Source organism: Scyliorhinus canicula, chromosome 16, assembly GCF_902713615.1.
Source record: "Scyliorhinus canicula chromosome 16, sScyCan1.1, whole genome shotgun sequence".
NCBI lineage: Eukaryota > Metazoa > Chordata > Chondrichthyes > Carcharhiniformes > Scyliorhinidae > Scyliorhinus > Scyliorhinus canicula.
This window is the reverse complement of record NC_052161.1, coordinates 114423789-114449740: the sequence shown is the minus strand read 5'-3', so window position 1 is coordinate 114449740 and position 25952 is coordinate 114423789. Positions and strand designations below refer to the sequence as shown.

Sequence of the window (25952 nt, the reverse complement as noted above, 5' to 3'; positions counted from 1 at the left end):
TCACACGTCACTGTAACTTGTGTAACAGCTTTTAAATTGTAATCCAGTGTAATTAGATTTGTAACATTTATGCTTGCCTATTGGCTTGTCCCATATATCACTATGGTGATCATGTTGCTTTGATCCTGCATAGGAAAACACCAGTTACCAGAAAATACTAGTTGAAGGAGAGGATTTTAACTTTGTCGTCATCTTTCATCCAAACCATCTGTCTACTGCCATACACTATGTTGCAGGAAGAGAGTTTAGGTCTTCAATATTAAACAATTTATGCTGAGTTCCTGCCTATCAACTGAAAAGTTTTCCCCAAACTTGAAGGGTCTTTAATCCTGCAGTATACATATTACCATGTATTCACAAATGGCTTTGGAGCTAAATTTGATGGTCATCAGTTTCTTAAATTATCTCAGAATTGTGCCTACGTCTGTGCGGCCTGCATTATGGCCACTGCGGTGCGGTGGCACTGTTGCCTCAGTGCCGGGGACCCAGGTTCGATTCCGACCTCGGGTGACTGCTTGGAGTTTGCACGTTCTCTCCGTGCTTGCGGGTGCTCCAGTTTCCTCCTACAGTCCAAAGATGTGCAGGTTAGGTGGATTGGCCATGTTATATTTCCCCTTAGTGTCCAAATGTTACGTGGGATTACAGAGATAGGACAGGGGCTTAGGTAGGCTGCCCTTTCAGAGGGTTGATGCAAACTCAATGGGCCGAATGACAACCTCCTGCATTGTAGGGATTCTATGATTGGATTTGACTTGGGTTTCACAGTCGTATATGCAAACAAATAAAAAAGTTCCATCCTTTGAGATACTGAGTAAAGTTAGTAATAGAACAGGTTGTAAATGGCTTTGCTTCCAGTTGTATAGTTAGTCAGACTTGGCTGTTGTGACACATGTAGATAAGTAGCTTCCTAACTGTGCACAGCCAGGAAAAATGGTATTTACATAAGGTAACAGAAAATCCCTGTGGAATTATACATTTGCCAGTTCAGCCACCAGGGAATTCTCCTCAACTATGGTTAGAACAACTCTGTAAATTGTTTGATAATTCAATGGACTAGGACCCAGTTGCTTTACTTTTTAAGACTTTGGATTGAATCTAACCGTGGCTCATAAAAAGACTGCTGCAGCATACTGCTGATGCTGGAAGTCCAAAATTAAAGCAGAAAATGTTCAAGTAGGTCAGGCTGCATCGGATGGTGAGAGAAATATTTCTGTTTGGTGACCAAAACGACCTTTGATAACTTTCTCTCCATGGTTGCTACCTGACCTGCTGTAAGGTTAGTTTCCTTTCTCATTTACCTGTTTCAAGATTATGTAAATTCAGTTTGGGCAAACCACAGATCAGAAATTGACGATAATTTGATAACCATGGGCATTCATTTAACAGTATACATGACAATGTACCAAGAAATTTGTCCCACTTGATGCATTTGTTTTAAAAATTAAGCTGTTTCCAGGAAATAACCAGTTAGGAAACCTTCTAATAAGTCCAAGGACAAAGCAGCCATTCTGACACTGCTCGGGAACAGTGACTTCTTGCATCAATATTTTTGTTGTTCGGAATATTGAATTTGTTATTGCAAAATTTGCTTATGTCATTTGATATTTAATTCTTTTAACATTGATCTCTGTGTTTTCTTCCAGAATTCCATTCGACACAACTTATCGTTAAACAAATGTTTCCTGAAAGTGCCTCGGTCCAAGGATGACCCAGGCAAAGTAGGTGCACGCTTATTTTATTTTGCTGCATGCCGTGACATTGTACTTGGAAACTAATGTAGAGTGAAAAATACGAAGTGTATTTTGAACTTAAAAGGTATGTGCTGCAAATAGCCGCCGTGCCAGTTTCAAAATTCTCACCGATGTGATGGCCACTTATGACAGCCCAGTTAAACAGTCTGCACCTTGGACTGCTCCATTATTGGCCTTTTAGGACTTCATATCAGACGGTTGGATCGATTGACAGATGTTTTCCCACCCATGGTTACTTGTATTCACTTTAGCTGAGAATATATCATGTTTGAAAGGACCGTGACACGGCAGTTATGGTATGACCCCGGTGCAGCATTTCTACTTAGGCTGTCAGTGGCATTGCATTTGTTGAACTTGTACCCAATCTGTTTGAGTTCTGTCATTATATAATTTTTAAAAAGCATTGAGATTGATTCAGGAAACTACAGATTTATGCTAATTCAAGTTTGTGGGCGAACCTGTAGGCAAACATGAGCATCCACTGGTGGGTCATGCTCTGTAATAGTCTCTGCCATTCTTTTTTTTAATATTATGACCTGTACATAAACTAACCTCTAACCTGCCTGCATCTCTCCTGGGTACGTCTCAGTTCTTATTTTCTTATTTCCCAATATATGATTCTTTGGTTCAGTACTTTTTTCCTCCATATAACTTAACTGCAACAAGTTGCATTTATATAGCATTTATATAACAATGTCATCTATGTGCGGATCCACAAGAGAGAGGTGAAATCCTAAATGAATATTTCGCATTGATATTTACTGTTCAGAAAGGCATGCATGTTAACGAACTTGGGGAAATAGTGATGTCTTTTTTAAAATTTAGATGACCCAATTATTATTTTTCCAATTAAGGGGCAATTTAGCGTGGCCAATCCACCTAAATAGTGATGTCTTGAGGAGTGTACATATTGCAGGGAAGGAGGTGCTGGAAATCTTAAAGCATATTAAGGTAGATAAATCCCCGGGATTTGATTGAATGTATCCCAGGACGTTGTGGGAGGCGAGGGAGGAAATTGCAGGACCTCCAGCAGTAATATTTGAATCGTCGATAGCCACAGGTGAAGTGCCTGAGATTGGAGGGTAACAAATGCTGCGCTTTTGTTTAAGAAGGGCTGCAGGGAAAAGCTTGGGAACTACAGATGGGTGAGCCTAACATCTGTGGTGGGTAAGTTGTTAGAAGGTATTCTGAGAGGCAGGATCTACAGGCATTTAGAGAGGCAAGGACTGATTAGGGACAGTCAGCATGGCTTTGTGACTGGAAATTCATGTCTCACGAATTTGATTGAGTTGTTCGAAGGGGTAACCAAGAAGGTAGGTGAAGGCAGTGCAGTCAGTGTTGTCTACATGGACTTTAGCAACCTACCACATGGTAGGTTGTTGCATAAGGTTAAATCTCACGGGATCCAGGGTGAGCTAGCTAATTGGATACAAAATTGGCTTGACGACAGAAGACAAAGGGTAGTCGTAGAGGGTTGTTTTTCAAACTGGAGGCCTGTGACCAGCGTGTGCCTCGATTAGTGCTGGGTCCACTGTTATTTGTTATTCATATTAATGATTTGGATGAGGTGGGCAGCACGGTGGTGCAGTGGGTTAGCCCTGTTGCCTCACGGCGCTGAGGTCCCAGGTTCGATCCTGGCTCTGGGTCACTGTCCGTGTGGAGTTTGCACGTTCTCCCCGTGTTTGCGTGGGTTTCGCCCCCACAACCCAAAGATGTGCAAGCTAGGTAGATTGGCCACACTAAATTGCCCCTTAATTGGAAAAAATGAATTGGGTACACAAAACTTTTTTTAAAAAATGATTTGGATGAGAATTTAGGAGGCATGGTTATTAAGTTTACAGATGACACCAAGATTGGTGGCATAGTGGACAGTGAAGAAGGTTATCTAGGATTGCAATGGGATCTTGATCAATTGGGCCAGTGGGCCGATGAATGGCAGATGGAGTTTAATTTGGATAAATGTGAGGTGATGCATTTTGATAGATCGAATCGGGGCAGGACCTACTCAGTTAATCATCGGGTGGTGGGGAGAGTTATAGAACAAAGAGATCTTGGAGTACAGGTTCACAGCTCATTGAAAATGGAGTCACAGGTGCACATGGTGGTGAAGAAGGCATTCGACACACTTAGTTTCATTGGTCAGAACATTGAATACAGGAGTTTGGACATATTGCTGAAGTTGTACAAGACATTCGTGTGGCCACACTTGGAAAACTGTGTACAGTTCTGGTCACCCTACTATAGCAAGGATATTATTAAACTAGAAAGAGTGCAGAAAAGATTTACTTGGATGCCATCAGGATTTGAAGGTTTGAATGATAAGGAGAGGCTGGATAGACTGGGACTATTTTCCCTGGAACATAGGAGGCTTAGGAATGACCTTATAGTGGTCTATAAAATAATGAGGGGCATAGATCAGGTAGATAGTCTACATCTTTTCCGAAAGATAGGGGAGTCTAAAACTAGAGGGCATAGGTTTAAGGTGAGAGGTTAGAGATTGTCCAGAGGGGCGATTTTTTTTTTTTTTTGCCACAGAAGGTGGTGAGTGTCTGGAATGAGCTGCCAGAGGCAGTGGTAGAGGCGGCTACAATTTTGTCTTTTAAAAAGCATTTAGACAGTTATATGGGAAAGAGAATATACGCCAAATGTGGGCAATTAGGACTAGCTTAGTGGTTAAAAACTGGGCGGCATGGACAAGTTGGGCCAAAGGGCCTGTTTTCGTGCTGTGAACCTCTTAAGACCAGAATTTAACCTGGGTCCCTGACGCTGTGAGGTAGCAGTACTAGCCACCATGTTGCTCCAAGAAGTTTATAATCATATAGGCTCCAAGTACTGTAGAAGTTACTCCTTTATATGGTGTGTTGTATTTCACAGCATGAAAGCAAAAAGCAGTTTTCTTCAGTTGGCTTTGTCTTAATGGTGACACTCATACCCAGAGGGTCAAGGATTCAAACTCTACTCCAGAACCTAAGTACCAAATCCTGTAGTGCTGAAGCAATGCAGCGCTGTCAGAGGCCAAGTTAGTTAAGAAATTTAACTGATGAGGCCCATTTGCGTCTTCAATTGGGCATAAAAGATTTTATTTATTTTTTAGAGTACCCAATTATTTTTTTTCCAATTAAGGGGCAATTTAGCGTGGCCAATCCACCTAACCTACACATCTTTGGGTTGTGGGGGTGAAACCCACGCAGACATGGGGAGAATGAGCAAACTCCACACGGACAGGGACCCAGGGCCGGGATGCGAACCCGGTTCCTCAGCGTCGCAGTCTCAGTGCTAACCGCTGTGCCACATGCCACCCCTGTAAAAGTTTTCATAACATTATTTGCAGAAGTGCAGGCATGTTTGCTGATACCTTGGCCAATGTGACATCTTGGCTAACAGCATTGAAAACAGAAGGTCTGCTCATTTATCTCATTCCTACTTTTGGGATCTTGCCGTGTGCACATTGGCTATCTCATTTCCCTACGTTACAACAGTGCCTGCACTTTAGAAATATTCGATTGGCTGTGAAGTATTTTGGAACGTGCTGATGTCATGAAGGACACTTCATAAATATAATTCCCTCTTCCTTCCCTTACTCCTCACATTCATGTCTTTCTTTGGCGAGGGTTGAATGAATGAGCTAAATGGGAGCTTTTCACCAAAAAAGTGTTTGGATGGGAAGAGTTTTGGCAGTGTCTGAGCCTGTTGCACCGCCTCATTTGTCGGGCTGCTGCTGACGTTTCGGCTGTCAACAACAGCAGGACTGTAAGGGATGAGTTTTCAAATTGATGTCCAAGGATTCTAAATTGTTCGTCTTGGTAATCAGATTCCCGATTGTGTATTTAATTTCCGAGCTTTATTAAAATACCTGTCTAAAGGGCGTCCCCGCGGTTAGTCAGTATTTCTAAGAGGTCTGTGGGAGTGTCGTCAGTACTTGCAGGGTGTGACTGGGGATCTCTGTATTTGATTTAGACATCTGGCAGTGTATTTGTTTTTGTGGAGAAGAAAATTTGAGAACAACTGTTAAGTAAGGTATTTGTACCAATGAAGGTTGAGATCTGAATAAACATGGTTCTATTGAGCGTGTACATGGGAATTTTCATTCATAAATTAATACCTTCTGGCCCCAGTCCATTTAAGTAGACTTAATTTGGACTTGAAACCCAATTATATTGTATTATGCGAGGACATGCTTTCATTAGAAGCTGAGTTCAGTCTTAAATATTTGTTATATTACCTGAAAAGTTTATTTTTAGGCACTAGGGGACATTTCTTGGCTCTCACTCATGCCCATAATTTTGGGCAGAGTTCCTTTCCAACATGTTTCAATTTGCTGCTGAGCCAAATTTAGGACGGAGCAAAAGCTTTTAATCCTTTTCATTACATTTGTTCTCATTCTATTGACTTGGCTTCAATTTAAGCTATGCTTCATAATTGAGCAGAGGTGCGTTTGAGGATACGATTCATTTACCATGGGCCTCTTGGATTTAGCTCCTTACAGATTACTATTGTTAACAACTCTACAATAGATCTGGCACTTGGGGCAAATGCTATCAGATTAGGACTCTGCTGTTGGTCCTTGCCCTTTTTGGCAGATGGTAATGTTTTCTTGTCGCTATCCAGTCTTGTGTCTGACGCAATATGTCTGGCGTTACTAAGGGAGCAAACTCATTGTGTTTGTTTTATGAAATTTGTATTATCATCAAGGTGGAGAATCTCGGTGCCTGGAGTTGGAATAATTCCATTTCAATGCAACTATAATTAGCAACATGCACTCACAGAACAGGTACCACACAATTACATGCAGAGTAAAGATACCTGTGGGTTTCCAACAATGTGACTCAACCCAAATCTCCGAATAGCACCTCCTACAAATTTTTTCCATATGTGTCATCTTTGAATGAGATTCTCAATTAGTGCAAAATTGATTTTGTTCACTAGGAACATTTGGATTGGATTGGATTTGTTTATTGTCACGTGTACCGAGGTACAGTGAAAAGTATTTTTCTGCAAGCAGCTCAACAGATCATTAAGTACATGGGAAAAAAAGAGAATAAAAGAAAATGCATAATAGGGCAACACTAGATATACAATGTAACTACATAAGGACTGGCATCGGATGAAGCACACAGGGTGTAGTGTTAATGAGGTTAGTCCATAAGAGGGTCATTTAGGAGTCTGGTGACAGTGGGGAAGAAGCTGTTTTTAAGTCTGTTTGTGCGTGTTCTCATACTTCTGTATCTCCTGCCCGATGGAAGAAGTTGGAAGAGTGAGTAAACCGGGTGGGAGGGATCTTTGATTATGCTGCCCGCTTTCCCCAGGCAGCGGGAGGTGTAGATGGAGTTAATGGATGGGAGGCAGGTTTGTGTGATGGACTGGGCGGTATTCACGACCCTCTGAAGTTTTTTGCGGTCCTGGGCTGAGCAGTTGCCATACCAGGCTGTGATGCAGCCTGATAGGATGCTTTCTATGGTGCATCTGTAAAAGTTGGTACGGGTTAACGTGGATATGCTGAATTTCCTTAGTTTCCTGAGGATGTATCGGCGCTGTTGTGCTTTCTTGGTGGTGGCGTCGACGTGGGTGGACCAGGACAGATTTTTGGAGATGTGCACCCCTAGGAATTTGAAACTGCTAACCATCTCCACCTCTGCCCCGTTGATGCTGACGGGGGTGTGTACAATACTTTGCTTCCTGAAGTCAGTGACCAGCTCTTTAGTTTGCTGGCATTGAGGGAGAGATTGTTGTCGCTACACCACTCCACTAGATTCTCTATCTCCCTCCTGTATTCTGACTCGTTGTTATTCGAGATCCAGCCCAATATGGTCATATCGTCAGCAAACTTGTAGATGGAGTTGGAACCAAGTTTTGCCATGCAGTCGTGTGTGTAAAGGGAGCTAAGGATGGGGGCTAAGTACGCAGCCTTGTGGGGCCCTGGTATTGAGGACTATTATGGAGGAGGTGTTGTTCATTCTTACTGATTGTGGTCTGTTGGTCAGAAAATCGAGGATCCAGTTGCAGAGTGGAGAGCCAAGTCCTAGGTTTTGGAGCTTTGATATGAAATATCAGGTCTCAAGTTGAAATTTTTTAAATTTGCTTCAAAGTGGAGAATTCCTCATCTTTAGGAGGTGGTGTCAGGCAGGTCATGTGGCCAGTTGTGGCTCAAATGTTTTCCTAGATTGAGAGGGCATTGGTGATGCAGGTGCCATTGACCAGGTTGGATCAGACCATGCCAGACCTCTGCTGGTGTTGGGACTAGTTCCTTGACTTTGAGATTGAAAACGGAGAAGAATCATAGAATGGACGTGGGGGCCATTTAGCCATTGTGTCTGTAACCACTCTGTCAAGGAGGGTAGCAACCTGGAAGTGCAGCCGTGGCTCAGTTGGCAGCACCTTCACTTATGAGCAAAGGTTGTGGATTCACATCCCACTTCAGGGCTCAAGGCAGCCATTCCAGTGCAATTGTAAGGGATCGCTACATTGTTGGATGTGCAGGCTTTTGGATGAGGCATTAAACCAAGGCCCCATCTACCTACTCGGGTGGATGTAAAATATCTCAAGGCACTATTGAATTGCTGTGGGATTGGGATATGCACAAATTGTCTGCTCTATTTCTCACACTCGAACTGAAACTGCAATTTGCAAGTTTTTAATTGGCTGTAGAGCGGGCCCAGTGGTCGTGAAAGGTGCTGTCCGGTCCATTTCCACTGCCTTTTTTTTCTACCTTGTTCAACCTTTTCAAATATTTTACTGCTTTTCTTAAACATTATTACAAATGTTTTCATCAGTGTTTTTAGTAGGGCAATTCATATACCAACAACCCCTGCATAAAATAAATATCCATACCATTTTTTAGTGAGCTTCATTTTATACCCCATTTCAACTTGCAGCCTAGTGTAAATGGATTTTCTCCTATTCACTGTATCAAATTTTGAACAACTCATTCAAATCTCCTAACTTTCTCTGGTCTAGTAAAAGAGCCCCCTTAATCCAAACAAAATTGCATTAGCCCAAGCTTTTTATGATGCCCTAATTGCACCCCTTGCTCCCAAAACATACTTACCTTTTGAACCAGGATTCTTTTAAAATATGATAGCCGCAGTCATACGCACACTAACCCAGGCTTTTAACCCTTACTGCACCAAATACCTATAATACAATATATCTGAAATTCCTGCATTCATCACATAACCAACCTCATTTGGTACAGTAAGGGTTAAAAGCCTGGGTTAGTGTGTGTATTAATAAAGCATGTTTATAAAGCACGTGCATTTATAAAGTATGTTTCAAGACCATCAGTCTTAAATCACGTTACAGTCAGTTAAGCACTTTTTGAGGTGTAGTCACTGTTGTAATGTAGGAAACTCGGCACAGCAAGCTGTCTCAAACTTCCAAAAACAGCAATGTGATAATCATAGAATGGCTACAACACAGAAGGAGGCCATTTGCCTTTCATTTCTTTGTGGGCTTTCTGGAAGAGCAATCACCTGGACCCACACCCCTATTTTTTCTTATATCCCTGCAAATCTTTTCACTTTTAATAATTATCTAGCTCTCTTTTGAAGGCCTCAATTGAATCTTCCTCCACCACACTTTGAGGTTGGGCCCATTTCCACAGTAGAGGTGCCAGAGGACTGGAGGACAGCTAATAAGGTACCATCATTCAAGAAGGATGGTAGGGATAAACCAGGAAATTACAGGCCAGCGAGTCTAACTTCAGTGGTAGGGAAATGATTGGAAAAAAATTTGAGGAGCAGCATTAATCTCCACTTGTGGAGGCAAGGATTTGTCAAAGGTAGTCAGCATAGTTTTGACAAAGGAAGATCATATCTTGCAAATGTGGTTGAATTTTTTGAGGAGCTGACTAGGTGTGTAGATTAGGACAGTGCAGTTGGTGTAGTCTACATGAACTTCAATAGGATTTGACAAGGTTTTGCCTGGGAGGCTGATCAAGAAGGTAGAGCCCATCGAGGGCAATTTGGAAAATTGGACCTAAAATTGGCGTTGTAGCAGGAGGTGGAGTGTGATGGTCAAAGGTTGTTTTTGTGACTAGAAGCCTGCATCCAGTGGTGTTCTACAGGGCTCGGATATAGGTCCCATGCTGTTTGTAGTGGACATTTAATGATCTGGATGTGAATGTAGGAGATATGAACAGTAAGTTTGCAGATTATATAAAATTAGTGGTGTAAATAGTGAGTGTTGCTCGTTGTGCTTTACTTAATTTGCTCTGTTTAATCACCTTGCTCTAGAGTCGTCAGGTATCTTTATGATACCACCACGAGGTTCAAGTTCAAGTGCTGATCAATAACTCAATACACCAGTTAGTAAGGTTCAAATCAAAACACATTTATTATATACACAGTCAATCGCTACTCATGCATAAAATACTACTCACTAGACTATTTCTAACACTAAAAGGCCAATACTTAGCTTTGGAAACTGGCCCACTGGGTCAGGGGAACAAATGGCCTTTCGTTCGATTCTGAGTCTGCAGGCTTCCAGCTGGTATGGACTAATGGTTAGGAGCGCCTATCTCGTAGCGTGCATTGACTGGACACTTACTTGGTTGGTGCAGCTGCTAGCCAGGTCACGGTCAAGGGTTGTTTCGAGCTGCTGAGAGACCCTGCCAAGAAGGATGAATTGAACTTGGGGACTCTAAAAGGCAGTCCCTGTACCTGGTTCCAAGTGATTGGACTAAGTTCTGATCACTTGGATCGATTTCTCCAATACTGGAGCTGTTCCCTGATCGCTGGGCGGTTCCTAAGTGTCCGTTGGCCTTCCTTTGTCTTGGCTCCTGCTGGTGCCGAGGAGTCTGGTTTGGTCTTGATTACTTTAATGTATCCAATTGTTCCCGGGGATCGCTCATTACTATACAGATGTTTTTTTGGTTTCGGTTCCGTCTGGGTTCTGCAAGTCCTAATATACAGGAAACTTTGCACCTGCTTGGTTCCCTGCGCTTGGCCAATTCTCCCTGCATTCTTAGCGGATCTCCATTTTGGAATCGGAAAGTGGCCAACCCAGGTGGCTACAGGAGGAAAGCTTTTGATTACATGACAATATAAACAAATTGGTTAGGTGGGCACAACAGTGACAAGTGGAATTTAACCCTGAAGAGTGTGAGGTAATGCATTTTGGGAGGACTAACAAGGCAAGGAAATAAGCAATGAATTGTAGGACCCTAGGAAGTACAGAGGGACATTGGTGTGCATGTCCATAGATCCATGAACACAGCAAGACAGGTAGATAAGGTAGTTAAGGCACCGAATAGAAGAGCAGGGAGGTTATGATGGAGCTGTATAAAACACTGGTTAGGCCACAGCTTCGGTACTGTGCAGTTCTGGTCGCCGCACTATAGGAAGGAAGTGATTGCACTAGAAAGGGCAAAAACCAGGATATCATAGAATTTACTGTGCAGAAGGAGGCCATTCGGCCCATCGTGTCTGCACTGGCTCTTGGAAAGAGCACCCTACCCAAGGTCAACACCTCCACCCTATCCCAGTAACCCAACCCAACACTAAGGGCAATTTACCATGGCCAACCCACCTAACCTGCACATCTTTGGACTGTGGGAGGAAACCAGAGCACCCAGAGGGAACCCATGCACACACGGGGAGGATGTGCAGACTCTGCACAGACAGTGACCCAAGCCGGAATCGAACCTGGGACCCTGGAGCTGTGAAGCAATTATGCTATCCACAATGCTACCGTGCTGTCCTGTCTGGGCTGGAATGTTTCCACTCTCGAGAGACTGGATAGACTGGGGTTGTTTTCCTTGGAGCAGAGAAGGCTGAGGGGGAACCCTGTTTGAGGTGTATAAAATTATGAGAGGCATAGATAGGGTGGACAGGAAGGAACTTTTCCCCTTTGCAGCAGAGTCAATAACCAGAGGGCATAGATTTATACTAATTGGCAGGAAGTTTAGAGGGGATGTGAGGAAAATCTGTTTCACCCAGATGGCGATTGGAATCTGAAACTCTACCGCTTAAAAGTGTGGTAGAGGTGGAAACCCTCGTAACGTTTGAGAAGTATTTAGATGAGCTCTTGAAGCGCCATAGCATACAAGGCTGGGCCAAGTGCTGTAAAATGGGATTAGAGTAGATAGCTGCTTGATGGCAAGCGTGGGCATGATGGGCCAAAGGGTCTCTTTCTGAAAATGAAAATCGCTTATTGTCATGAGTAGGCTTCAATGAAGTTACTGTGAAAAGCCCCTAGTCGCCACATTCTGGCACCTGTCCGGGGAGGCTGGTACAGGAAGCGAACCGTGCTGCTGGCCTGTTTGGTCTGCTTTAAAAGCCAGCGATTTAGCCGAGTGAGCTAAACCAGCCCCTGTGTGAAAACTCTATAACTCTAGCCCTTCCATCCTCCAGAGAACTCTGTTTGTTCCAAGGTAAGAATGTTACCAACTGAGCCACAACTGACACTTGTAGTTTAATATTTATTTGTGTTTGTACCATGCCCCTCCTGATGAAATCAAGGACTTTGTATTCTCAATTTACTGTCCCATTTCTAAAGGCTGTGTCTGAACCCAAAAATCCTTTGCTCGCTTATCAAAATATGCAAATATTTTCATATTCCTCTTCCCCATATATAGCATCTCATCATTCTTGTATTTAATTTTGTGATGTCAATTTAAAAAGCTACCTGTGATCCTGAAGCTGCTCACAAGTTGTTTTCAGTTATCCCACTCAATTTTTGTCATACATGGATTTTGATATTGTGCTCTCTCTGCCCAGGTCCAAATTGATATTATGAAGGGCATTGAACTGAATACACATCCCAGGGATAGATACACCATTGTTTACACCCTTTAACCCAAAAAGATCCATTAACCAGGAGTCTCTATTTTCTGCCCTTTAGTTGACATCACATTCCATTATTACAGAGCACCTTAATTTTATCAAACATTTCTGCTAAATTTGCATCCAATGGATTTTATTTATCACTACACTATTATTTTCTCGTAGAACCCAAAGTCAGGCTTGCCTTTTTCCACATGTGTTGAATTACCCCTTGTCTTTAATAGTCTCTGGTAATACGGCTTTTAGAGCTCATTAACTGATCTATAAAACCTTGTTTAATCCCTCCACCCCCCCACCCCCCCAAATTTTACTTTAATTTCTATACTAATCCAAGGAGCATCAGTTTTTACTGTACCACTTTACTTGTAACCCATCTCTTATCCGTACTCATTCAAATATAAAATGAGAACCTTCCATTTTAAAGCTTTGTAATTGATTTCGCCCCCACTGTTGTTGAATCTGCTCAGTTTGGGATATGGACGCACTTGGCAACAGTGGGGCAATACATACACTTGAGATTTACCCATGTGCAATTATTCCAAGTTACAAACATGACAAAATTAACTACATACATAAAACATGCACACACCAACATGACCAGGATCAACCTTTTACAGGACAACAGGTGTTATTTGGCATTGCTGCTAATAATACTTTCCCTTGACCGCACTCTTCAAAGCTTCTACGCTTAGATAATTCCAGTATCTCTTGATTAAACGGCTCTATGATGTTAACAGCTTAATACTTCAGAATGCTCACTCATGGTGTCACACAGTTCAAGTGCAACTGAAATCCTCTCTCCCTCCAAAATAAACTGAAAATATTGAGTCAAATATGCAGAAAACCGACACTATTTAATTAGGTACCCACTGATTGCTGGGGAGAAGGATGGAATATTTGAGAATAGTCTAATTTCACTAGATACCTATGCTGATGTTGTCCTATAATATATCCCTAAGATTATAAATATCTTACTACTAAAGAATCGAGCAACAGTCCAAGCAATGTTGATGTTAGTCCTGTAATGCTTTTCTACTTCCCTCTAAAATGATTCCTGCTGAAGGAGCGCAATCTCAATATATATTTTATAATTAGAAACAGAAAATGCTGGAGAAACTCAGCAGGTCTAACAACATCTGCAGAGAGAGAGAAACAGTCAATGTTTCGGATTTAATGTTTAGACACCTTAACTCTGTTTCTCTCTCCACAGATGCTGCCAGACCTGCTGAGTTTATTCAGTATTTTCTGTTTTTATTTCAGATATCTAGCTCCCGCAGTATTTTGCTTTTATTACTCCATATACCTTTCTCTGGCTTGTTGTATGTTTGACTGATCAGCTATAAAATTCAGAGACACGAGTACTTTTGAGTATAAATGTAGAGACCATTTCATTATTTTTACAGAAATAGACAGCTTTAACTAAATGGCAGATTCATAAACCCACATTTTTCATGTCCAGTGCTGTTGATTATCTCAGTTGGGCCACTTTCAGCAAAGTGAAATCTGTGTTTTCACAGTCAGCTGTGCTCTCTTATAGAAGCATCATGAGAGAATGCTCCTGAGAGCAGTCCTAAGGAGATGACTACTAGAGGAAACTCACATTTTGGAATTTATTAACCAGTTTTATGAAGAAAGCATTTTAAAAAGATTACATTTGGATCATAAATTTATTTGTCATGGTGATCAATATACATCCCTCATGTTTTGGAAGTCCCATAGCCTGGATGGTTGGCAGCAGTTGTTTGGCAACCTTTGGTTGTGAACACACACAAAACACAAAAAAGCATGTACTGACGAGTTAGGTTTCTGAACAGAAAGCTACTTGGTCTTAACGTCCGAATGAAAGAGTTCGATGTTTTTTGCCAGGCAAGGTGAGCAACTGCAGTGGGAATGCATAGTATGTTCATTATTTGTTTTATTATGCAGACATGTTATACTGCATGAATGAATTGAGTCTGCTCATAACTGTTGCTTAGGGAGCATGGTGGCACAGTGGTTAACACTGCTGCATCAGGGTGCCGAGGACCCTGGTTCGATCCTGGCCCCGGGTCACTGTCAGTGTGGAGTTCGCACATTCTCCCTGTGTCTTCTAGGGTCTCACCCCCACAACCCAAAGAAGTGTTGGGTAGGTAGATTGGCTATGCTAAATTGCCCCTTAGTGTCCAACGGTTAGGTGGGGTTACAGGAATAGGGTCGGGGTTTGGACCTAGGTAGGGTGCTCTTTCAGAGCATCGGTACAGACCTGATGGGCCAAATGGCCTCTTTCTGCATTGTCGGGATTTTATGATTCTATGACCCATGTCTAGCTTGTAAGTAGATAAGTAGATATTGGGCAGTTATGAGCCAGCTCTGGAATAAGGCCATGGGATCCATTTATTGGAATGATTGATGCCACTGAATTTTAAGGTATCTACAGCAACTAACTTGCAGCAGATATGCCACTTGCTTGACTGATCCATTGATTGTAGATGCATGTAACTGTAATAAAAGGTAATGTCCCAATACCCTGAGTAATATGGCTGCTTACTACTTTGTGATGTTCTATTTTAGGGATCATACTGGGCCATTGACGCTAATCCAAAGGAGGATACACTACCCACTCGGCCAAAAAAGAGGCCGCGATCAGGAGAAAGGGTAGGTCTAAATCTTGGTTTTATCTGCTTATGAAATTACAATTGGAGTGAGAGATGATCATTGAAGATTTTTTGTTTGGCAGTGGAGGAGTACCTTGAAGTTGTAATGTGGTACATCATGAAATATAAATACATTGTTTTACGCCTGATTGGTCACAGAGTGATGTCTCTGATTTGTGTGTATGGTTCCAATATTTTGTTTTACGTTTAGAATACTCTCCTTGGAGCTCACCCTCTCCAAAGCATATTATTTAGACTGTAAATGAACAACTTCTTAAAGATACCTGTTAATGTCAAAAGGTAAACCATCTATGTACTTAACAAGAAAAGCGTGTATGATTTGGATCATCTAATGTTGCATTCCTGGTTTTAACCCTAAACCCTTTCTAAAACTCTTCAATTATATGACACTATAAAACATGAAAATACAATAAATGGAGGGTTATTACTGTGAAATGTAGATTCATATTGGTGGAAAGGGCAAACAGCAAATTTCTGGCCTGTAGGTTCTCATCGTTGCCATTCATCTGGTCACACCAACATCCAGAAATTTAAATTTACTGTCTTAGATTTAGAGAGACAGTTGATCTCCTGTGACAGCGAACACTAGCATCAGTCGAGATCTTATGGGTTAGTACATACTGTGGCATCTGGAGCTTTTTGGTATTGTGTAATTTTATTTGCCGCACTTCAACTCGGTGAACTCATCTTTGCTTGCCTTCATAAGCATGTCTGCTGTTCTCCAAGGAAAGGTTTATATTTTTAATTTAACAACATGCTGACAGTACTGCAGTATTAAAAAATCTGCCACCGGCTAAATAGCGATTTAGGTACATATAAACAATCAAGTCCAAGATAGAATTATAGAGTCCCTGAAGTGCAGAAGGAGACCATTCAGTCCATCGAGTCTGCACCAACCCTTCAAAAGAGCACTTTACCCAAGTCCACTCCCCTGTCCACCCTGCCGTATTTCCGTAACCTCATAACCTAACCTGCATATCCCTGGACACTAAGGGCAATTTAGCTTGGCCAATCCACCTAACCCACACATCTTTGGACTGTGGGAACAAGCCAGAACACCCATAAGAAACCTACACAGACACGGGGAGAACGTACAAACTCCCCACAGTCGGAATTGAACCCGGGTCCATGACTGTGTGTGGCAACAGTGCTAACCACTGTACCACTGTCGTCAGCGAGCAACAGATTTGTAGGTATTTTTCTATTCCAGCCTTTTCTGAAATAGTTTTAACTCTGACTAGTAATTAACATGTAGATCCATGACAATAATGGGCGCCTGTAATTTCAAATTGGCTATATTGAATGATCAAAGGCTGCAAAAGCAATAGATGTCTCTACTAACGTGTGGAGACAGGAGGGGCTGGGGACAAATTTCATGTCTATTCTGGGTCCTGGCTCTATTCTTAATCTGTTTCGACTTCCCAGTAGGCATAATTAGGAATATGATTTTATTTTGGTTGACTGGATGGGGGCGTGGTGTGAATGGCATTTGATCTATAATTATTTCAGGCCTCCAAATATAACTTGTATATGTGTCCCTGTGCTCTGCTGCTTTGTTACAGGCCTCAACGCCCTACAGTCTGGACTCTGAGCCTTTAGGAATGGACTGCATCATCTCTGGAAGTGCCTCTCCAACCTTGGCAATCAACACTGTGACTAACAAAGTACTGTTCCTTTAATTCTACCTTCTTGTCATTGTAGCTTTCGTTACGTGTTTATAACAGCAAGAAATCAAATTTCCTGTGAACCATACAATAGTGATAGCAATTACTGAAGTCTATTTAAGAAGACTTGTTAGATCTAATTGTTTTATCCTTTTCTAAACCACAGTTGAGTAAGGATTAGTCATTTTTAATTTGCCATTTTCCCCCCTAATTTGAATGCACTGCTAAATTAGCACAAAATTGCATTAAGCAGTTTATAATGGAACAAAGTAATTTACATGACTTGAAAGGTATCTTTGCCCATTGTAGTCTCTCTCTCTGAAATGATTTGGCAGGTGTAATCAGTAATCATCTTGAAAGTAAGCAATAATGGGTGCTTTTGACTTTTTTTTTCATTATCCATATTTCCCAGCCTCCATTCAGCATTTCCCCTGAAGTGATTGAGAATCTCTGTGGGGAGCTTGTTTATGTCCTGCCAGTCCCTGGCATGACACATTGTACCATTCCAAATTAAAACTTTTAATCCTGTTGCCATCTTGCAAAAACTCAGTAGATTCAGTGCAGAAACTCTGCTTGGAACAGGGCGAATTCCTTCTGTGCGTGCACTATTTTTGAAATTCGGTTCTAGTTTATAGATGTCAGTCCAGAAGGCTTTTTAAATGAATGTTGTGCATTGACATGAGGAATGTTCGTGTTGTGAAATCTCAAACTTTTGACACCTCTGGTGTCTCTCACTGGTCGGAGCACAGCACTGATAGATGCAGAATAAAGTTTCTCCTATTCTACCCCAACAATATGTTTTAACTTAAAACTCAAAAAAGCTCACTGCCCACACCTATCTTTTTCCCTGCATTCCCCATGTCAACCATCTTGTAAGAACGGGTCCGGTAGCAAATTAAGGCATGTTTATGGTGTAGTTTTACCCCTGCTGCAAACCCGACTGAGGCTATCAAAATCTATTTCAAATCAGATTCTCAGCCAACAGACTGAGAAAGTTCTCGGACCATAACTTTGGGCTGAATTTGATCCTCGGTATTAAGTGTTTCTAACCCCAGGGGAGTTCTTTTTTTTTAAACATATTTCTTTTAAAAGGCTGTTCTGAGTCTTTCATTTGATTTGTAGAGATGCCTCAAATAAATCAGCAAGCAATTAAATGAACTTAAATTGTGCAGGCACAGTTCATGTTCTCCATCACCTAAGTGATCTGTATTACGTTTGCTAAACTGAAAATTAGAATCCTTTATTTATAAAGTGGTACCCTTGAATTGGAGATAATGGACTACAAACTGTTGAATTAACTCGCTTACATGCAGGAAAACCCTGCTCTCTGTTCCCCTTAAACATTGGACTAGACAACGAACATGATCGAAGTAATTTTTGAACAAATTTTAGTTTAGGGATGTTTATCTGCTTGGATTATTTTTGAATTTTAAAATACACGTGCCGTCAGGGCTGTCCGTACTCGTATTGGGGACATAGGTGAGGACAGGATTAGGCCAGGTTCTGTTGCTACCTCCAGTTGAATATCTTGGACTGTACCACGAGTGGGGATGTTAAATGCGGGGCAGAGTCAGGCAAGGCTGTATTGCGCGCCCCCCCCCCAAGTGAATATCTTGCCAATGCAGTTGGGAATCACACATTGAATATGGCTGTTTAGATGAGGTCAGCATCTGCAATGGAGGAGTGAACTGGGAACGGAGGATGGTTGGTCTCCTTTCCTCCCACCATATGCTTCCAATTTCCTCCCTCTTCTCCTTCAGGGATTTTACCTCATTACTGGAATATATTTTCACAACTGATGTTCAGTCTCCCAGGTAGGAGTATATGCAGCTAATTAAATATAAGGGATACCGCGAATAAACCCGAGTCCACTGTCTAGCATCCACACATCCGTATTTCCAACAGGAGTCACTAGATAGCCGTAAAAAGATTAATTGTACCACCGTGTCACTATCCTGACTGAGCGATTTTGGTCTGTATTATTCAACTAATCAGGGTCTTAACTTCCGGGGAAAGCCAAGGTGATTTTTAATAGACCAAACTTTTGATGGAGCCAGTGCTGGGTCATCTAACAGCAGTACATAAAATATTTTTGGTTATGTTCTTATAAGTAATGCATTTAGCACATGGATTGTGTAGAACCTAATGGGTGATTGCTCATTTCAGACCTCTGTTTCAGCGTCATTGTCAACTTCGTTGAAACAAATTCAAATGAAACCTTTCTTGAATAAAGATTGTGCGTTGAGGCGATGCTTCACAAAGGCAGTCTGTGCTGCCACATTTTTTTTTAATAATAATTTTTATTCAAATTTTTCAACTACAAATTTTCTCCCAACAATAAAATACACGAGTATAAAAATAAACAGAAATAACCCCCCCCCCCATACAAAGCAATAAATTAATAATAATACAAAAAAAAACAAGAAAGTAGCAAACAGTCGCAAAAACAAACCCCCTTAACAGATCCTCCTCTCCTCCCCCCCCCCCCCCCACACACACACACCGGGTTGCTGCTGAGATTGACCACCCTCTAACCCTCCACCCGAAAATCGAGAAAGGGCTGCCACCGCTGGAAGAACCCTTGTACCGACCCCCTCAGGGCAAACTTGATCTTCTCCAGCCTGATGAACACGGCCATGTTGTTAATCCAGGCCTCCGGGCTCGGGGGCTTCGTGTCCCTCCACTGCAAAAGAATCCTATGCCGGGCTACTAGAGGCGCAAAGGCCAGAATGCCAGCCTCTCTCGCCTCCTGCACTCCCGGCTCCGATGCTACCCCAAAGATCGCAAGCCCCCAGCCCGGTTCCACCCTGGAGCCGACCATCTTGGACAGGGTCCCCGCCACCCCCTTCCAGAACCCCTCCAATGCCGGACACGCCCAGAGCATGTGGGTATGGTTCGCCGGGCCCCCCCCCTCCCGAGCACCTCCCACATCTGTCCTCTCCTCCAATGAACCGGCTCATCCTGGCCCGTCATGTGCGCCCTATGCAGCACTTTCAGCTGAATCAAGCTGAGCCGTGCGCAAGAAGAGGACAAATTCACCCTCCCCTCGGCGATCTCCTCCCCTAGCTCCACCTCCCACTTCAGTTTCAGCTCCTCCACCGAGGCCTCCTCCTCCTCCTGCATCACCTGATAGATTGCCGAGATCCTACCCTCACCGACCCACGTCCCCGAGAGCACCCTATCCTGCACCCCCCTAGGCGGCAATAGTGGAAACTCCGCCACCTGCTGCTTAACAAGCGCCCTAATCTGCGTATATCTAAAATTGTTCCCGGGGGGAGACCCCACTGCCACATACTATTAATTCATAACTTGAGTACTAAACATTTTATATTGCTATTTAACATGTTAGCCAAATGCCAATGAATATTAAACTGTTCCCATCACTTACCATCACCATTGATGGGCTATAACCACCAGAGTTAATCAGATCAAAGTGCTTTCTTCAGATGCAGCCCAAGTTTGGAAGGACAGCAGTTATAGTTACAGAACTGTGCTTTGTGCAGTTCAGTTGGACATAGTCTGAAAGCTCTACTGTCAATTCATACTGAATTTCTAGTGAGACGACCAATTATTGGGAATGGAGAGCTTAAGAAAGTAGTGCCCTCTGTTCATTGGTCTTGTTGTTTGTAGATTTTTTGCAACGTCACTGTCTATGAAAATGCTCCTACGGGATTCAATTTCTTGCTGGCGTAGTTTCATGACTGATGTTCAGCCTCCAATGAAGTTTGTCTGCATGCTAATAAACTAGCATCAGAATCTGTGAAAATTCTCTAAATTGCATGGACTGCTGTACAGATGGGTCAGAGATACAGAAACTTGGGAGTGCCAGAGAACTGGAGAATTGCAAATGTTGTGCCATATGATCTAATGTTCACTAATTATAAACCAGTTGGTTTAACATCAACGATGGGCAAGCATCCAGAAACAATTATTGAAGATAGAATTAGTAGTCCCGTGGAAAAATGTGGGTTGATTAAGAAGAGCCAGTATGGATTTCTAAAGGAGAAATTGTTTAACTAACTTGCTGGAGTTTTTTTGAAGAGCTAACAAAGGGTTAATGAGGGTAATAATGTTGATGTGATTCACATGAACCTTCAAAAGGCATCCGATACAGTGCCATACAACAAACCTGTAAATAAAGTTACAGCTCATGCAATGAAAGAGATGTGGCAAATTGGATGCAAAATTGGCTGAATAATAGGAAGCAGTGGATATTTGTTAGGCTGGAGGAAGGTTCATAGTGGTGTTCCCAGGGGTCAATATTGGGACCTTTGTTTTTCCTAATATATATTAATGATCTTGATCTTGGTGGACAGGGGACAATTTCAAAGTTTGCGGACGGTATAAAACTTGGAAGCATTATAAGCTGTGAGGAAGACGGTGTAGAACTTCAAAAAGGCACAGAGAAGTTTTTTTTTCAGAGCATTTCCAGTGCAGAAGGAGGCCACTCGGCCCATCGAGTCTGCACCGGTCCTTACAAAGAGCACCCTACTCAAGCCCACTTATCTACCCTATCGCCATAACCCAGTAACCTGCACTTAATCTTTTTCAACACTAAGGGCAATTTAGCATGGCCAATCCACCTAACCCGCACATCTTTGGACTGTGGGAGGAAACCGGAGGAAACCCACGCAGACATGGGGAGAACGTGCAGACTCAGCACAGACAGTGACCCAGCCAGGAATCGAACCTGGGACCCTGGAGCTGTGAAGAAACTGTGCTAACCACTGTGGTACCATGCTGCCCCTCCAAGTTGGTGTGGGCAGGTAGGTGGCACATGAAGTTCAATGCCGAGAAGTGTGAGGTGATGCATTTTGGTAGGAAGAACATGGAGAGACAAATTTAGAACAACGGGCAAAATTATGGGGATCCAGGAGCTGAGGGACCTGGGTGCATATGTGCATAGGTTATTCAAGGTGGCAGGACAGGTGGCAAGTGCAGTTAATAAAGCATATGGTATCCTGAGCTTTATTAATAAGGACCAAGTACAAGAGCAAGAGGTTGTACTGAACTTATACAAGACACAAGTTCGACCTCAGCTGGAGTATTGTGTACAGTTCGGGCACCACACTATAGGAAGGATGTGAATGCATTGGAGAGTGCAGAAGTGGTTGACAAGAATGATACCAGGGATGAGAAACTTCTGTTATGAGGATAGAGTGGAGAGATTGGGACTGTTATCCTTGGAGAGTAAAAGACTAAGAAGAAACTTGTGGAGATGTTTAAGTTCATGAGGGAGCTGGACAAGAGAAGATAGGGAGTGTTCCCACTCGCAAAAGATCAAAAACGAGAGGGCACAAATATAAAGTGATTTTCAAAAGATGCAAATGCGATATGAGAAAAAACCTTTTCACACAATGAGTGGCTCAGATCTGGAATGCACTTCCTGGAAGTGTTGTGGAAGCAGGTTCTATCGAGATATTCAGGGAGGCATTAGATGATCATTTGAATAGAAACTGTGTGCAGGGCTTTTGGACAAAGGCAGGGGAATGACACTGAGCTGTGTTGCTCATTTGGGGAGCTGGTGCAGATATACAATGACTGCCTCCTGTGCTGTAACAATTTTGGAGGATCTGATAGAAGCACTGTCCAAAGGGCAAAATGATAGGATTGGGGATAGTTTTTTTAATATGATATAAATTTAGAGTACCTAATTCATTTTTCCCCAATTAAGGGATAATTTAGGGTGGCCAATCCACCTACCCTGAGCATCTTTGGGTTGTGAGGGTGAAACCCACGTAAATACGGGGAGAATGTGCAAACTCCATCCGGACAGTGAGTCAGAGCTGGAATCGAACCTGGGACCTCGGCACCGTGAGGCAGGAATGCCAACCACTGCGCCACCGTGCTGCCTGGGATTGGGGACAGTTAAGGGTGAGACAGAGAATTTGATTATAGGATTGTGATTGGTACAGTTTCAGCCAGTTCACATTCACCAATCTCACTATTATACAGTTGAGCATTCCACAGCAAATAAAAGTTGACTTTTTTGAGTATAACTGTTCCTTATCCGTTTTGCCTCCATTTTATTTTGCTTTTCTTTGTCCGTTTTCTATTATTCCAGATAATAGTGTTGAGTGTCAGTTGGCCATTGTTAATAGAAAGGCTTTCTTTGTTCGGTTTAAAGGGCACTGAATGAAGTGTCAATTCTGAGCAACTTGCATTTAGACATAGAACAGTACAGCACAGAACAGGCCCTTCGGCCCTCGATGTTGTGCCGAGCAATGATCACCCTACTTAAACCCATGTAACCCGTATACCCGTAACCCAACAATCCCCCCATTAACCTTACACTACGGGCAATTTAGCATGGCCAATCCACCTAACCCGCACATCTTTGGACTGTGGGAGGAAACCGGAGCACCCGGAGGAAACCCACGCACACACGGGGAGGACATGCAGACTCCATACAGACAGTGACCCAGCCGGGAATCGAACCTGGGACCCTGGAGCTGTGAAGCATTGATGCTAACCACCATGCTACCGTGAGGCCCTTAATACCATGTGATTTGAACATAGATGCTTCAATGAAGGACTAAAACGAATGCTGACCCTTAGAGGGAGATTAGTCGAGGTGGCTCAAAACAATGTTTGAACAAATGGGTTTTGAGAGGATGGTGAGAGCAGAGATGTTTAGGAGGAGGGATTTCAGAGAGTAGGATCAAGGGACAAAGGCTCCATCATCAATGTTGCAATGGAAGGAGGTCACGTTGACCTTGTATAAGATTCTAGTTATGCCTCATCCAATTCTGGACGCCAGGTTTGAGGATAGATGTGAAGGCATTAGAGTGAGTACAGAACAAATTCACAAGAATGATCCCAGGCATAAAGAACTGTAACTCTGAAGCTAGATGGCGAACAATGGGCTGTTTTCCTTGGAGAAAAGAAGGTTGACTGGAGACTTGATACAGGTATTAAAGGTCCTGGGGGTCTGGACAAGGTAAACAGTGAGAAAATGTTCTTATTCAAGAGAGCATCAAGAGCTTGAGGGCAAAAGTAGAAGTGATGTGTGGAAATGTTTTTTTCATCCAGTGGGAGTCCATAACAGACTTCTTGGGAGGGTGCTGGAGGCAGGTTTGATCGAGGTATTAAAAAGGAAATTCGATTGCTGTCTGAAAAGACAGAATGTACATGGTTACAGGAATAAGAGTGGGGGGAAGGGTGAGGGGCGAGGAAGAATGCTCTTTCAGACAGCCTGTGGCAGACTCGATGGGCTGAATGGCCTCCTGCACTGTAAAGATTCTGTGGCTTGGTAGATAGTACTTCTGCTCGAGTCAGAAGTTTGTGCATTCGAGTCCCACTCCAGAGGGTGGAGCACAGAAATCGAGGCTGACACCAATATACTGAGGGGGTGCTGCACTATTGGAGGCACCACCTTTTGGTGAAATGTTAAACTGAGAGCCCATCTCCCTCCTCAACAACAAGAATTCAATGGCACTATTTCAAAGAAAAGCAAGGGGGCACTGCTTGGTATCTTGACTATTATTTATCCCTCAATCAACATCAGTAAAAACAGATTATCTGGATGCTGCCACATTGCTGTTTGTGGGGGCTGGGTGAATGCAGATTGGCTGCCACGTTTCCTATGTTACATAGTGGTAACCTTTAAATATACTTCATTATCCACAAAGTGTTTTGGGATGTCCTGAGGGGTGTTATGTAAATGCAAGTCTTTATTTCTGAGGGAAAATGCAAATCATAAAATTAAATCCACGTATCAACTTGAAATGAGGCTTGCAATTGGCTTCCAAATTAAACTAAGTCCCTTACGAATTGTTTTGATTTTATTTGCAATAAAAGTATTTATATACAGAAATGCCCCTCTGGTGAATAAGTACAACATGTGTGCTGAGCCTACTAGAATATGTACAGTTACTGAGCTGTGCAGCATCAGCTGATGTCATCCAGGACACCAGCTAAGATTTCTGCAATTAATTTCACTGTTGTGACAATTGGATGATTTTATGAAAATTGGATTATACGTGTATTGGACAATTTAATGGTTTAAAGCCTGTGGTTAGAATGTGTTTTTTCAGTCTGGGCTAATGCACAGTGGTTTGCCCTGGGAAAGTCCCTGGGGAGTTCATGTGATTACAGTGCCTGGAAAGTTAATTTCTTTTTTAGCTTTGGGAGGTGAGGTCATTGCTGGGTGGAGCCAAGGAAGGCAGAGCGACATTTTGAAAGCATTAGAGAGACAGAGTTTTTGGAGAAAGGTTTTTAGAAGTAAAGTCTGATCTGGCAATCCTTGTTTTTGTGAAACCACAAATAAATGGCAGTTTTCTTTCCCAGTAAAAGAGTTTTTTTTTTAAAGTAATATTTTAAAAGCAGAGAACAGTCTTGTCTGACGACGAGGAAGAAACTGAAACAACCCAATTGAAGCAGCTATTTGAAGATATTCAGCCAGAATCTGGAGGGGTTCTAACCAGAGCCCGCATCTATTAAGTGCTGCAAATATTACTCTATGCCCTGCTGATTTGAAGCTGGAATAAGAGCTGTATGTTTCTTTTCTTGTTGTTTAATGGGAAATTGTGTAGTAGTGTTAAGGGGTAATTGCAAGAAGTTCTTTTTCAGGTGTGAAGTTAAACGTTTAATGTATTTATAATAAAGTTTTGTTAGGACGGCATGGTGGCGCATTGGTTAGCACTGCTGCCTACGGCGCTGAGACCCCGGGTTCAATCCCGGCCCTGGGTCACTGTCTGTGTGGGGTTTGCACATTCTCCCCGTGTCTGCGTTAGTTTGACCCCCACGACCCAATGGTATGCAGGTTAGGTAGATTGGCCACACTAAATTGGCCCTTAATTGGAAAAAAAATAATTGGGTACTCTAAATTTATATTTTAAAAAGGGGGAAAATAAATAATAAAGTTTTGTTTTAGAAATACCAAAGCCTATCTTTTTCCATGCAATCACTCCTGCAATGAAGCATTATTTCCACACAGTCTTAAAATGAACTCAAATATTGGGGTTTTGGACCACTGTTGGGGCTGGTCTGAGATTGTAATACTATCTCCAGGTGGAGAGACATGGAGGTTAGCCAGCACTACCACTGATCCAGGAAAGTCAGCGGAGTGTTGGATTGAACTTGACTGTTGCATTCTGTTGT

The 25952-nt window shown here is 42.5% G+C and overlaps 1 protein-coding gene across 9 annotated transcripts in view; it reads left to right on the top strand.

The window, feature by feature from the left end:
* Positions 1-25952, top strand: part of foxj3 (forkhead box J3) — a 171570-nt gene that overhangs the window by 90553 nt on the left and 55065 nt on the right. For all 9 annotated transcript variants that reach the window (XM_038773172.1, XM_038773171.1, XM_038773170.1 and 6 more), the window contains exons 3-5: positions 1644-1718; positions 15083-15166; positions 16749-16850. In XM_038773172.1, coding sequence (XP_038629100.1) covers positions 1644-1718; positions 15083-15166; positions 16749-16850 — 261 coding nt within the window. The remainder of the gene's footprint in view (positions 1-1643; positions 1719-15082; positions 15167-16748; positions 16851-25952) is intronic.